Genomic DNA, 15,172 nt, shown 5'->3' on the forward strand with positions numbered 1-15,172 from the left:
AAAACTGAGAATCAGGGTTTAAAGGCACAATCTACTATTTTGGGGTCCTTGGGGCTAATTTGCATCCCTGTGTCTATATATTTACACACTAAACCTCAATAATTTCTCTTACAGCCTAATTAATTATTCTGATGCAAGATCAAGTTTTATGTTGCATTGAAAAGAAGCATCTGTGCAAGGAACTCACTCCAAAACAGAGATCAGTAACTGAAGATATGATACAATGAAAGTGCAGGAAGAAATTAAAGGGCAGTAAGCACAAACTTTCAATGCAGGGTCAGAAGACCTGAATATGTAAACTTTTGGCACAAACATACTTGTTACCATCACCACTGCCTTGGTTTTAGGAATCATCTTTGGCACCAGACCACACAGTGCTTTTGCATTAGTGGTCCAGATAAACCTCACGCTGCAGAAAAATACTTATCTTTGTGTTTTTGAATACCCATCTAAATAGAATTAGAAAAGAATGACAGAACTTCTCAGTGAGAAGTAGTCTACATCTGAAAGATATCAAATTAAAAACCTAAACACTATTTCCTATAACAAAGGGAGTAAGAGCTAATCACAATATATTCAAAACAGGCTAGAAAAGAAGTGGTTTAAATTTAATCTCAGAAAGATGGGTAAGATTAATTTACTTTGTTTTTACGGCATATTTTGATAATACCTTCTCTACGAGTGTGAGAATGGCTTTTGTCAGTTATTTCTCTTATGCTTATCAAACTAAAAAAATTAAATATTAAGTCTAACATGGATTAAATAAATTAAAATAAATTTTTGCTTAGTGGCCTTAGGTCAAACCTCACCAGCTCAGCAATTTGGTGGCTAAATTGTCAGTACTTCTCCCATTTAAGAGACAAAAGTACCTTCAGAATCATGCCAGTAAAAAGGCTCAGTTATTTATTCTAGCCTAGTAACTCACTGCTAAGGCAATTTTTAAAAATTGTTTTAAAGGGAGGCCAATAGCAATGAGATCTAGATTTCTTGATCAAAGTGATAGAACAAAAAACGGCTTTTGGAATTGAGACAACTTCCCCAATGTGTTCTCTCTTTCGATTTATAAACAGAAAAAAAAATGCAATGTCTGTAAACTCAGGGGTACATTGTAAGTTTCAAAGTTTGGGTTTTTTTTTTCTACAGAGAATTCAATAGCAAAGAAAACAAAGGTATTTGTTTTAAAGGAAGGAATACGGGCTGGCAAAACATATGCCAATCAGAGCACTGCAGTTCAGTAACTCTAGTTCACAAAAAACATAGCAATGATTTAAATCCATACACTCTAGCTAATAACTTTCAGACAATTAAGAATAATTCACACAGTATTTCTTGCAAAAAAACAAGAAATATGACAATGAAGAGATTAATGCTTTAGCAGTAACAGAATGAGATCCTATCTCTAGGCATACCATTTACTGTACTAGAGTAATTGCTTGATATCCCTACAAAGATGAGTTAGAAAATAAAAATAAATCTAAAAAGATTGAAATTCTGTGTCTTTCTGCAATACCTTTAATAAAGGTCTGGCCAAATGGACAAGACTGTCTTCTGCACAGTGAAGTAGGGGAGGAAGCATAATTTTATCCACATTTAGAAAATGATGGTTCTAATCCAATCTGAGTTACCTCAAGTACCTCAAGCAAACATCCTGCTAAGGCTTAGATATCTATCTCCATAATGCAATACAGTTCCATCACAATACATTTCTTGTTTTACCCATTAACTCAAGCAGAACAAAAAAATACCAGGTCTCTCAAACTCAGTAGAGAGTATCATGCTTGCTGATGCTTCACAGTTCTTGATTGATTTTTGGCCTTATAAATGAAGCATCTTCAGTGTACACAACTAAGTATTTAACCCAGCCCTATCAAGCCTCAAGTCTTGTATTCATGCACTCAAAATGGAAACACTTATTGCCTAAACTGCACTGGTGGCTAAGACTACCTAAGAGTTCACTGCCAAAAGAGGAAGGTCTCATTCTCCCTTCTTAGTGTTTGTTCACTTCTCCCACCATTCTTCTTTCTCCACATCTTCCTACTCTCCCTTGCATGGTCCTATCTCTTTTCTCATCCTATCTCTTTCTGCATCAATACAGGGTAGGGATTGTAGCAGCTATGAAAAGAAAGACCTGGAAGTCCTGGTGGACAAGTTCACCATGAGCCAGCAATGTGCCCTTGTGGCCAAGAAGCACAGCAGTATTCTGGGGTGCATTAAGAAGAGCGTAGCCAGAAGGTCAAGAGATATTCTCCTCCCCCTCTACTTTGCCCTGGTGAGGTCATACCTTGAGTACTGTGCCCAGTTCTGGGCTCCCCACTTCAAGAAGGACAAGGAACTACTGGAGAGTCTAATGTAGGGCCACAAGGATGATTAGGGGACTGAAGCATCTCTCTTACCAGGAGAGATTGAAAGTCCTGGGGCTCTTTAGCCTGGAAAAAGAAGACTGAGAGGGGATCTTACAAATGCATATAAATACCTCAGTGGTGGCCACTGATTGGACAAGGAGTAACAGGCACAAACTAGAACACCAGAGGTTTCACTTGAACTTAAGGAGAAACTTCCTTAATTTGAAGGTGAGCACTGGAACAAGCTGCCCGAACTCATGGAGTCTCCTTCTCTGGAGAATCTCAAAACCCACTTGAATGTGTGACATGATCTAGGCAAGCCTCCTTTAGCCAGGGGGGTTGGACTAGATGATCTCCAGTGGTCCCTTGCAACCCCTACCATTCTATGATTCTCATAGCCACATCAGCTATTATCACAACTTCCAGTGAATCAGTTAGTCTTACTAAAATGACAAAAAAATAATTTCTTTCCATTTTCTGCTGTTTTGGAGAATGAAATTACTCCAGAAAAGAGCCAAACATGAAAAATGCATCCTAAGGGTGTAGGTATGGGGAAGAAAAAAAAAATATGGAAGAAAAAAATATACTCCAAAACATAGAAGCAGAATTTTTATTAGCAATCATTTTTCTTTATACTCCTCCTCTTCATTGTGGGTTAGAATTCAAGAGTATTCCTAAGCATGAGGCTTACAGCAACACTTCTTTCAGGATGGAGAACATAAGACCACCTCTATAAAACATCCTACCAATAGTCTTATAAAAATATATGAAGTAAATGAGAATACTTCACCACTGAGTTGAAAACTCATTTTTGGTAGCAATCACAAAACAGTGATTTTTGTCTCTATCCTGAATATATTCTGCCTTAGTTTCCTAACTGCATAAACATGAAAGCAGTAACCTCGCGGACAAAGATATTTTGAAAATTGCAACAGATTAATTTCATTTACTTTCCAATATAGTAGTGATATCTCACATATCAAGGATGTAATACTAAATGGGGTTTAAATGTTTTTTTTTTATCTCATCTTTCTATTCTTTACTTAATGATCAATGTGTTTTGAGACTGATAGGCAACAAGATCTCAACAGATTCAAAGATAGGTAGCTACCACTGTATTCTACTACAGCTGGACAGCTGGTCATAGTGTCTTAATGTGTATTTATGTCAAGCATTTCCATCAGAGAAGAATTTATGTATTTCATCACTGTAAAATCTCTAGCTGTGAGCCTTATATAGTTATATATGTGCAACAGAAGCACTATGGACTGGCTTCCATCCAACCTCCCTCACTTACTAACATAAGAGATATATTCCTGTGCTGTTCCTTCAGTGGTAGAAAAACAGATCAAAAAAACCCAAGTCAATTATATGTAGAAAAACTGGTTTAGTTGTTTTTGTTTTGGTTTGGGGGTTTTGAGGTGTGTTAATTTCTACTGAGAAAAAGCCAGTCTCTGAGAAACAAGACCAGGAAGGTCTTCTTTCATTGCAGCTGTGCCAGCAGAGGTAATGGCACAGACCTGATACAGGTTCTTCAGGCTTCGATTCAACATGGAAAGCATGATGGAGACTAGACTGAACTGCTGTCTGGACCCTGGACTCTTACAGAGCAATATCTTTGCACAAGAGCTCTGAGAGGTAGCTAAGTCTGGTTTTCACATGATTTGAGAGTTCAACCAGAAAGAACTTTTGCTTTAAAAGCACACTCTTCTAGCATATTTCTGAACACTACCAACTCTAAAATAAAAATTGGTTACAGTATCAGTCTCTCTTGTTTATCTCATGACATGAATGCAAGACAAATACTGATGTTTTGACAAGAACTTTGGTCCTGTGCTCATAGCTTTTCTTGCAACAACATCAGGCCTTTGAACTCCTTCAATCTGAAATTACAAAGCAACCCCTAAACTAAACGGAAGTTGCATAATCAGCCTGACAGACATTTGAAGTTATGTATTTCAGAATGTGTTTTTTAAAAGCACAATAAACACCACTTTCTCATTTCCAAGCAGAAATGTTCCTCTGCTCCCAAGTAAAAAAAGGATATGTAGTTTCACTCTTTACCAAAATTCTGTGCACTTTGGAAGAAAACATTAATTTCAGATTTATGTCTTAATAGAGCACTAAAATAACATTCTTCTGTTCAGACATTATGTTTCTCTGGTTTAAGATAATTGCTTTTCCATGTATTTCAAAATGCCAGCACTTAGCAGTTAGGGTAAGTTAGTTTTCAAACACTTTCTATTTTTTCATACAAGATAATGCATACCTGAAGGACAGTCACTTAATCCTTTACCAAAAAAACCTCTTGGCTTAAAAGAAAATCTCTGTACAGTTAGTGAAGATAATGGAAATGTAAATTGGATCAACCAGCTTTCAGGGTAGCAGTCAATACTTCCTACATTACTGCTAAAATTATGCTCTTGCAGCTAGTATAAGAGTTATTTTCTTTTCTAGCTTGTAACTAACACACACGCACCAAAATGATGCTTTAACTTCTGCTGGAAGTAGTGTAACTAAAAGCAGTGATTACCCACTGACTCCTACATATACAACAACAACAAAAACCAAGTCCATAGCAAAAGGACTTCAGACAAATTCAATGGATTTTGAGAGATGTATATTAGTTGTAGCAGAACTGGAGTCTAGAAAACCTAGCAAAAAAAACATCCAGAAATATCTACTCTGACCTTTACCATGCTCTAATCCACAAATTACTACAGCCACTGTGCTGGTAACAGGATAACTTTTGAACTGCTTCAAACCAATGCCAAGTTTTGGTCAAAGGAACTCTTCAGACTGAACATTTGAGTGTCTGCCTCACATAGTGAACATACACAAATAAGAGATTCCACTTCACTGCAATATGAATAGGAGATTTAGTCTGCCTGTAAAAACAGACAAATACACTTTTCCTCTTCTCCTTCCACCCCACTGCTCATAAGCAGTTAAAGGGTGGTGATTCTCTGTCTCATCCACGGGACTGAAGCTTTTTTAACATCTATAGCTTCAACTGCAAAAAGTTAATTTAAAATAAAAATATGTGTTTCTAAATTGCCTATATTAATGTATCTACATTTCCTCTCACTTAAAGTGTTCACATAATCTTTACAATTTTAGATCACATTCAGACTTGAAGTATGTTGCAAAACGTAACATAAAGATCTTGAATCTAATTGCTATAAACCTAGCATCAGAAGAGATGACAAATTTAAAAACCATCGAAAGCATTCTTAAAATAAATGTATTAAAAAGCATGCTATAAATTTGTGCCTATTAGGAAAGTATATACCTAAAGTTTTGTTCAAGTTGAAAACTACTAAAGAACAAAAAATAGGAGAAAAAAATTAAAAAAAAAAAAAAGGACCCAAGAAAGCAGCAACATAACTAGCAAACTAGCAGCCTGGAACAAGGCCATATTAGGAAATCTTGAAAGAACTGGGATTGGTTCTAAATTAAGAATGGAAACTCAAGGATATAATGGCAGGAATACGTAAAATAATGGTTGGCACAGAGCTATTTTTCGTAACACCTCACTTCCTCTCATATCACAATAAAAGTAGCACTGGCCAGTGAAAATGGAAGAAGATATTTTCAATGAAATACATAATGTGTAATTAGCCTGTAAACTGCAAGTGATCATTGTACTAAAGACTGCAAAAAAGACACATGCTTATGTAGGAGTTAACAGGAACACCAACAGCTTCACCATGAAGCATTAAAGCTTTCACTGATACAATCAACCTTTCAAAGTTCACACCACACCAACTGATATGGTCTACAAAATACACTCCTACGGTGTGGATGTTCCTTAATAACCCACTGGATGACTTCTTTGTGCAGGTTTTTGTTTTGTTTTGTTTTCTTAATCTGCCACATCTATTACTGATTGCTTTTAAACCCATGTCAGATTAAATGGACCATTTCCATTCCTGGCTTTCAATTAAAATCCTTAAAATTGTGAAATTGTTAGCTTATTCTTAACCACAATTACCACTGGGATTTTTTCAGTAAGTGTATTTTATTTATCTTTTGTGCAGATATGAAAATAGAAATTTTATTTTAGCCCTGGTAAGTGAAAAAAAAAAACAACAAAACTTTCAGAACATTCCATTCCTCCTGCAATTAAATGATGAAAACAAGACTAAAATGTAACTCTCAGATCATGTGTTATTGCAGCATTACTTTATTACTCTAAGAATGAGATTTCAAGAGCCTAGTGATCATTTCCATGTTGGAATCCCTAAACAGTTTGAAAACTTGGGATAGCCTTTTGTTAACCTACCATCAATACATTCACATCTCGAACTCTTTACAGACACTGCATGATTTCCTATCATCTCCTTTTTATGTATGTGAAAGAATAAGACACATTTTTGGTACAAAACAGTAGTCTTATCATGAGTTGAAATATTTCAAATAAATCATGTTTTCCTCATGAAACAAAAACCCTGCAAAAAAATTTTTAAACTATGTGATTTCAACAACAAATGTCAGAAATGTACTTAAAAACCATTTGTGCCAAGTTTTAAAGGTCTTAGAAACTTAGAGTTGTATTCATTGTTCAGTTTTTGTGATATCTGAATTTATTTTTAGGCTTTAAAAAAAAGCCTTATTTAAAATAAATTATAACAGATCTCCCATGCAGAATCTAAGCGGATCTATAGGGCAGGTTACACAGACATTTTATACTTGTATACATACTGTTGATCTTCATGCACATTTATCCTGCAGCATAATGTTAAAATAAGTGATAACTGAAGAGATTTGGGAAAAAATTACAAAATCAAAATTATAAAAATCAAGAGTTTCAATATGTTGTCAACCACTTTCTAACAGTGCCTATTAATAATTTGAAATAGTTAGATAGCTTAAGTTCTCAAATTCAGTAAGTAATTAGATTGTTTAATAGACTCTATTTAAAGGATTTTTACAATATATAAATGCACTATGGGCAGCCTTACTATTGCAATCAAAATGTTACTACTTCAGCTTTCTAAGAGATCTCATGATTACACAATCCACAACTACTAAAACTGCTGACACCCAGTTAGACCACAAATCGAAAAGCTAGACTAAAAACCAAATTAAAAAAGGAGAATCAAATCTTACCCATTCTTGAAATATAAAACATGTGCTCTCTGAAGTCCTGTTTCCAGGAAAAACCCAAGTTCTTGTTCATGTGTAGTGGGCCCTGGTTTAGGGCTCCTGTTTTGTATATTGGCATTAATTACCTAAGACAACAAAAGAAAAAACAATTAAAAACCCCACTGAAGTTTTATGGACTTTTACACAGAAGGTAATACTTAATGTTGGAGAAATTTCTGTAGGTGGTGGCTAGTAGTATATTTCCCACCTAAACATAATTTTTTTTTGGTTTTGGCTCTATCCTTAAAGGTAATTTCTTCATCCAGCAACAATGCCACTAAAAAAAACCCTACGTAGTATTTTTTCTGGATTTTTTGTGAAGAACTGTATACAAAAGTAGATGAAAAAGCATATTTGCAACCTTATTCAAGCTGCAGGAGGTGATGATATTCAAAACCTCACCTGCTGGATTAGGAAAGACTGCTGCAGAAAGCAGTGAGATTAAAAGTGATCTCTAAATCACTGCAAAAAGTTATTTTGAAATAATTTAATTTGTATTACATCAACATTAAAAATCCTCTCAAAATGGAGAGCTAGTAGCTTTCATTTGCCTTCATTTGCCTGTGGGGTAGACCCCACAGTCTACCAGCCACTAAAAGACAGTAAGAAAACAAAACTCCCAAAGCAAAAAAATCTTCAGAAAATAAAATTGTGTATGTATTTTTAAAAGTGTCAATTACTTTCCTTTCCTCCATCATCCCAAACCTTTCTTCCTTTTGCTTGTGCAACCCTAACTGTATCTAATAACCTTTTCAAAGACAACTGGCCGGAGGCATGTAAGCAATAGGTCTGAAAAAGAGGGTCAGACTGATATTGCTAACTTGCTTCATTCTAACAGTATTCACAAGCCAAAGAATAGAGCCCCAAGAGCATTGTATTTTGTCCAGGTATACCTCAAAGTCTAAATAAAATGCAGTAGTGTGTAACTCCTAGAAACACAGGGTACCACAAATTTTATTTTCTTTTTAAAAAACTTAAAAAAGTATTTGTAACATTTAAAGGGATTCTGTGGTAAGAACAAGAGGAGGAAATAGAAGAGCCAGTGTATCAGACAAAGCCTGAAGCATTTCAACAATGACATGTGACACTCTTTACAAATAAAGAGTCTGATTTTAACTTTCCATAATTCATAATCCATATAAAATGGGGGGGAGGGGAGACGACAACAACTTGCCTAATTTTCTGCAGAGCCGTTTGTAGGTTATATTTGGTCTAACAAGAAGCTCAGATAGATCAACTTCCATCAATAAAAACAGGTCTCCTACATACCTAGTACCTCAAATTTTAACAGTAACTGCAGTTTCATACATACAGTGAGTAGTATATTAATGAAAAGAAATGACAAATGGGCTATCAAGTTCAATAACACTGTCCTGATCCAATTTATAGAACTATTAAGATTTATCTGAAGTTCATCTGTATTTCAGAATCATATGTTTATCTGACTATTAGATCTGATGATTTTTTCATTGTCCCATGATTGTGCCTATTAACTGAAGCACACACTTTTAGTTACTATTCTGACCATCCCAAGTGTCTTCTGACAGGTATGATCATATTTTAGAATTTTACCCTCCAGTAGTTTTATGAAGATGGCTTAAGAGCACTTAAGTTATTAGCTCCAAATAAAAATCAACAAGATCAGTCTTCATAGATTCCTGTTGAATTTATTTCTTCTTAAGAATTATCTGAAAAGCTGGTAAGTAAATACATTGACATGCGTGTTTGAAAGACACCATAATCCCACATTCATGGCCAGCATTTTTAATATGGTGGTTCAGTGGAGTACTATTTTCTAAGAGGTCAGAATGATGGATTAGCCAGAGGCAGCTACCAGACATCCATTTAAGGTACGTTAATTTATTGTCCAGTTTTAAGTGTCCATTGAAGTCCTACATTAGTAACATTAGTAACACCACATCAATGAAAGATGAGCAACACAATTATTTAAGTAAGCAAATAATCCCATCTTACTCTTTCTATTTCCTGAAGGTAGAGAAGAGCAATATCCCCAGCCTTCTCGTAGCATGTAACAATTTCTTGTTCACGGTCCACATGGAGGTTGCTAGCTGAAGATGAAATTGGCAGCTTCTCAAGACAAAGACCTGGGGGAGAAGGAGAGAATTATGTTTAAAAAAATGGAAGATTCAACTATTAGAACCTAATAACATATATATGTCACATATATATATGTATGTCAATATATGAAAACGTCCAATCTTTGGTCAGGAAAAGAAAGAAACAAAAAAAAATTACCAAAAATTTATGAAGGTATTGTCCTATTTGAATACTTATTTATATTTGAAATGTAGTACTTTGTAAATGTTCTTAAGATATTTATTTTAGGTCATTCTTCCAGCTTTTCAGCAGAAAATGCTGATCCTTAAGTGCTTTCCATAGCTCCCACATTAATATAATTCACAACGTAAATGATGATATTCTCTATTGAGAACCATTACTGAAGAAACTAAAAACAGCAACAACAAAACACAGTTATTGAACAGATGTCTCTATGATGTCAAGTAGTACAAAACTCCAGTTTGGAGAATAGTTCATCATTGATTGATGAACTCAGAACTATGCAATATTTGTGACCTCCAGGTTGTTTTAAAATATCCACCAAGTTTTAATATCTCCCTGTAAAAGAGTAACTTATCTTTACAAAAAAATACTACTTTTCAAAAACCTACATATTTCTGAACTACAGCAAACACTCAAGTAGTCTGTTCCTTAAAAACCTGCTAAACCTGAGTACCACAGACATTGGACTTTTCTGACATGCTATGACTTTCACCTAACATTATCTCTAAAAATTAACTGTATTTGAAAAGAGTCTAGAGTAACCTATGCTAATCTCCTTGTTTTCAATTTGTCAATCAAATAGCAAAAATCCATGAAGATTTTTTTGTAAGTCACAGACCCCAAAGCAGCAAGACTAAACTACAAAAAAAAAAACCCCAAAAAAACCAAGGTTAGTTACTGCACTAGGTTTGATCAGATGCCTAAATGTAAAATTTATGGCAGACAGAAAGTTTGCAGTGCCCTCCACAAACACCTTCAAACTCAGAGGTGATCATAAAATACATTAAATGAGCTGCAATAAAAATGTCAAATGAGTGAAAGCAACATGTACTTGGCAAGTGGACCACTCCTCCCCATCCCTTCTCTCCTATGACATGAACAGCCAGTGCCTCATAGTAATCCTCTACTACATGAAACATTATTACTCAACTAGCTATTTGTAGATTTGACTTGGAATTATTACTTCTATTTTTATACTTTATTGCCATAACTATGATCTTTTTAACCTGAAAAAGAAGTTCTTAACTGTAAGAACATTCTCTGACTTGAAGTATTTTCTTTAAAATATGAAAGCATCTCTGCCAGAAATTAAGTAAAGCAGAAGGGGAGCACAGAGTTCTAAGTGTCCTTTGCTGAAGTATGTAATACTCCTTCTAATAACTTCATTATACAATTAGTATTCCCTCTATTTTCTCTAGTATATTTTAAGCATGTAATGCTTTGGAGCAGAAAGTTGATTTGGGAAAACTATCCTGAAATGACCACTTAACAAGATGGCTTGGACACTTCATCTGTTTTGATGACACAAGGAATAAATTACAATTTGTGTAACAGGCTAAAATTAGACTCCCAGCAGACTACTGGTTTAATTTTTCCCTGAAAGATGAATGAAATCTAAGTAATAATGTATTAAAAGTACTTTTAAGTACTACTTAATTTTAAATAGACATAAATAGCAACATGGCAATGACACAGACACACAATATACTGCTCACTTCTCCATAAGAATAGTGAGATGATAAACATTAATTAAAATAGGGATAATTTATTAGGCCCTTGAAAAGAGAAGAACTGGTAATGTACAAAACTGGGAAATGGGAATTTCAAGGAAATATATCACCCAAAATTATCAGCTGAAGACTTTTGCATATATTCAGATGAGGTCTCCCCTCTATGCTTGTTCCCATTCTTTACAGTCAGGAATCTCTACTCTCTGAAAACAGCAGGAATTTCTTTAACTCTTTATAAACATCTTTGAGATATTTGGAAAAGAGGTACATTGTATTGCTACAAAATATTGTTGTATGTGTTGTGAAGTCATAGCTGCTGGCTTTTTTAACTTCTATTGGTTAGTTTTGTTTATTCTGAATTCAACAATATCACACCATTGGTATCACAAGTTGATTTTGATATTATTGGTGCTTAAGTTTAAGCCCTTTCAGTAAAAATCATCTTCAAGTAAAAGTTTCCAGCAAACTGGGTCAGTTTTACTTTGGGAAGACACTTATCTCATACATATCTAGTCCTGAGATCAAGCAAGATGACTCCCAAGGGAAAAGAAAGTGAGAAGCAGTGAAATGAATATGAGTCTGTACTCGTTAAGCTTATGCTTTGCAAAGTCACTCTAAAATTTGCTTGTCAAAAGAGCATGACAGCAACAAACAGCATTAGGACTAGAGAAGAGCACAGAATCGTAGATTGGTCTGGGTTGGAAGAGAACTTCAAAGGTCACCTAGTGCAACTCCCTTTGCAGTAGGCAGGGTCACCCTCCACTATATCAGCATGCTTGATACCAAAATCACATTATAAATTGCAAAGGTTTTTTAAAAAATCTTCAAAAACTTTATAAATTATCTGTATTTTGTAGAAGATTCAGAAAGCAAACAGTGGATACTTTCAGCACTTATTCCCAGTGGCATTCCTGTGTCTATGGTCTCATATCAATGGCCAAGGTTATGCCAAGTAAACTATTTCATTTTTCTACAAATACAAGAACAGATCAGCCCTTCCACCACACAGGTACACACTGACCACTACCTTGGCCAGAACAAGTGACTAACAATTTCTAAAAAGTCCTTGTGCAATAGATTTCCTTACTCTTAGCCAACTGCTCATCTGTTAGGGACAATTCCAGTAATTTCTTTTGTCTTATAAACTACTTTTAAAAATTAAAATAAAATAAAATAATTTTTTACAAGTAGACTTACAGGTTCTGTCAGAAAACCAGTTAACTATCAGTCCTATTTCACTACACGGAGTAAAACAAAATTTACTCTAAGATAAAAGGGAATGCACAGTATAGTTCAGATCTTTACCAAGATCATATTTACTGCATTGCATATCAGAGGATTTTCTATTGTGCCTTCCAGTAGCTTGTCTGTATACATTTTAGAGAAGACAAATAGTAACAGACACCATAGTTTACCTACTGTTTTCATTACACAAATCAAAGGACAGAAGGAAAACAGTGTGACTATTTTATACTCAAATAAATAAACATGCTTTTGCAACAGAGAAGGAGTAACACCAACAGATCAAGATCTCTGGGTTTGCTTCTTGTCCTTAAATGGACACAAAATTTTAATATGTTTGAGTCCACAACACTTACTCTTCCCTATGTGATCAGCAAGCCAACACAGTGTTACAAATGTTGTAAACACAAAACACCCCTTTAATCTCCTTTAAAAGAAACTTTACATTTAGCTTTCATATATTTAGAACAAACAATTATACAGGTTCTGGCAAACATTTATTGGTTACTGCAACCAAGGAACTCCCATAGTTTATTTCCGAGCTAATCTCACTGAGCGGAAAGACTTCTTTCTAGAAGTCCTCAATAAAAGACTGTGGTTAATGGTTGGACTTGATGAACCCAAGGATCTTTTCCAACTTGAATGATTCTGTGATTCTGATTCTGTGATCACAGCTGTGAAAGAATTGGTCTTAATTTTCTCTACATGTAATGACATTCAAATCTTTGTATTTTCTTAGGAGCACAAAACAGATTTTTAAAATATTTTTTAGCAGAAGTGATCAGTATTTTCACATATGCGTTTGGTTTTTTTAACAACCACATGCCAGCCAATTTTTGCTTTACAGTACAGCCCTTTAACAGAAGCACCATTTAGAAGAGCTGAAATTAGTGATAAGAGCTGAGAAAAGGACTGATAATTGTTGTACATCCTGGACTGAACGGATGTCTCTCTGATGAGCTCTCCCCAAAACAGAAGAGCTACACACCAGTATATGGAGTGGTCATCAAGGAAACTGTTCACTCATGAGAAACAAAATGGTTTACCTATGGAATTTAAACCTTTTTGCTGCAAATAGTCAGGATTGCTCATACAATCACCTCTGAGGAAAAACCATTAGACTCTACTGTGACATTATTTCTGGTTGTGGCATGAAATATAAAACAAAGGCCAGTATCGCTAGTTTTTAATTTTGGACCAACATTCTCTGCCTCTCATCACTCTGCCAAAGGCAGGACTCTGAACAAATTCTAAAGCTATGGAAGCAAGAACAAGAAAAACACACCCCCCAAAACACTCAGGTCCCAGAGAAGCCTATTTTAATAAGAAGCATATTATTTTAATTCACTGTTTGGATTTCAAATACCAGAACTAAAAGTAGCACTGAGAAAAAGAGGGAAAACGTCTGGGTTTCTCTCTAGTCCCTGCTGCAGCACGGCAGAAATCATAAAAACAGACCAGCAAGCTTTAACACACAAAGTTTAAAGTATTTATGGCACAGGCTTCCTACCCATGGTCTGCAAACTGCTTGCTGATGGGCTACAATGTTTGCACAGCAACATAGGAAGAGGGAACTTAAGCTGAGTTCTTGACCCGTTGCCTAATGAGGCTAGAGATCCCTGGCATAATTACTAAAACAGCTTTCATTTAGCATTCTTCCATGAAGAGCTGCTTGGTGTCTGCTGACACAAGCTGGCAGTGCACAAGATCCCATTACAATATGATTAAAGTTAACTGCAGCAGCATCTTCTGCTAACTGCAAAGTAGCAATTCACATGCACCTGACACTTCCACTGGACCTAATGAGTATTTCCATGTTTCTGTAAACAGAACTAATTAATGGCCAATCATTTAACTTGGTAAATGCAGCATTAAATTTGAATATGGGTCAGCAGCAGTAAAGACAGTCTCACTTTACTCAACATACGCCACCTAAATATAAACACAGTTATTTGACCAGGCAATATGAGACTAAACTGGCCTGCAAGCAATAAAGCTACAGTCGTGTAATGTCACAATCTAACTTACAGACGACATCCCTCACATACTTAACAAGTATTTGTTACTGTAATACAACACAGCCATCTTGACAGATATCTGTCATCTACTACCTACACACTACAGCAAATAAAACCCACCATTTCTTTACCAAAATCAAGTTTACAAAGTTGTAGACTTTAAGAAAAGTCAGACCTGTAAAAATTGCTATGTTCATCTACATCACTTGTAGAAACATTCACTAATTTATAATGCCAACTACTATAAATTCATTTTTCAATTATGTCTTTGACTTATGGAGCACTATTAGAATCTGAAACCTAAGATTTGAATAAGCTTATTTCCTCGTTAAATATATACTTTTTATTTCAGAGTTACTGGCAAGTTCCACCTCTCTAAATTAACACCTCGATATCCCACTGTGACCATCTCATCTCTGCTTCCATAAGCAAAAAAAAATTGCTTAGAAACATAGGAGATGCAGCCATGCACAGTACCTGAATAATGCCTACGTGTACTTTGCAGTGTATTACCTCATTCATATTCTGCAGAAAACTTGCAGAAACTTAATTGTTCTGTTCCCAGGAGCCATATAGCTAGAAGAATTGTAATTTCAGCTATTATTAAAAT

General features: G+C 35.2%; 1 protein-coding gene across 5 annotated transcripts in view; it reads right to left on the bottom strand.

Moving 5' to 3' along the window:
* Window positions 1-15,172, bottom strand: part of TTC7B (tetratricopeptide repeat domain 7B) — a 119,370-nt gene that overhangs the window by 77,919 nt on the left and 26,279 nt on the right. For 3 of the 5 annotated variants that reach the window (XM_054400099.1, XM_054400097.1, XM_054400101.1), the window contains 2 exons: window positions 9,465-9,595; window positions 7,455-7,576 (listed from right to left, as the gene is read on the bottom strand). In XM_054400099.1, coding sequence (XP_054256074.1) covers window positions 7,455-7,576; window positions 9,465-9,595 — 253 coding nt within the window. Of the gene's footprint in view, window positions 1-7,046; window positions 7,071-7,454; window positions 7,577-9,464; window positions 9,596-15,172 lie in introns of all 5 variants that reach the window. The other 2 variants (XM_054400100.1, XM_054400098.1) reach the window with 1 other exon arrangement.

This window comes from Indicator indicator, chromosome 4 (genome assembly GCF_027791375.1).
Source record: "Indicator indicator isolate 239-I01 chromosome 4, UM_Iind_1.1, whole genome shotgun sequence".
Lineage (NCBI taxonomy): Eukaryota > Metazoa > Chordata > Aves > Piciformes > Indicatoridae > Indicator > Indicator indicator.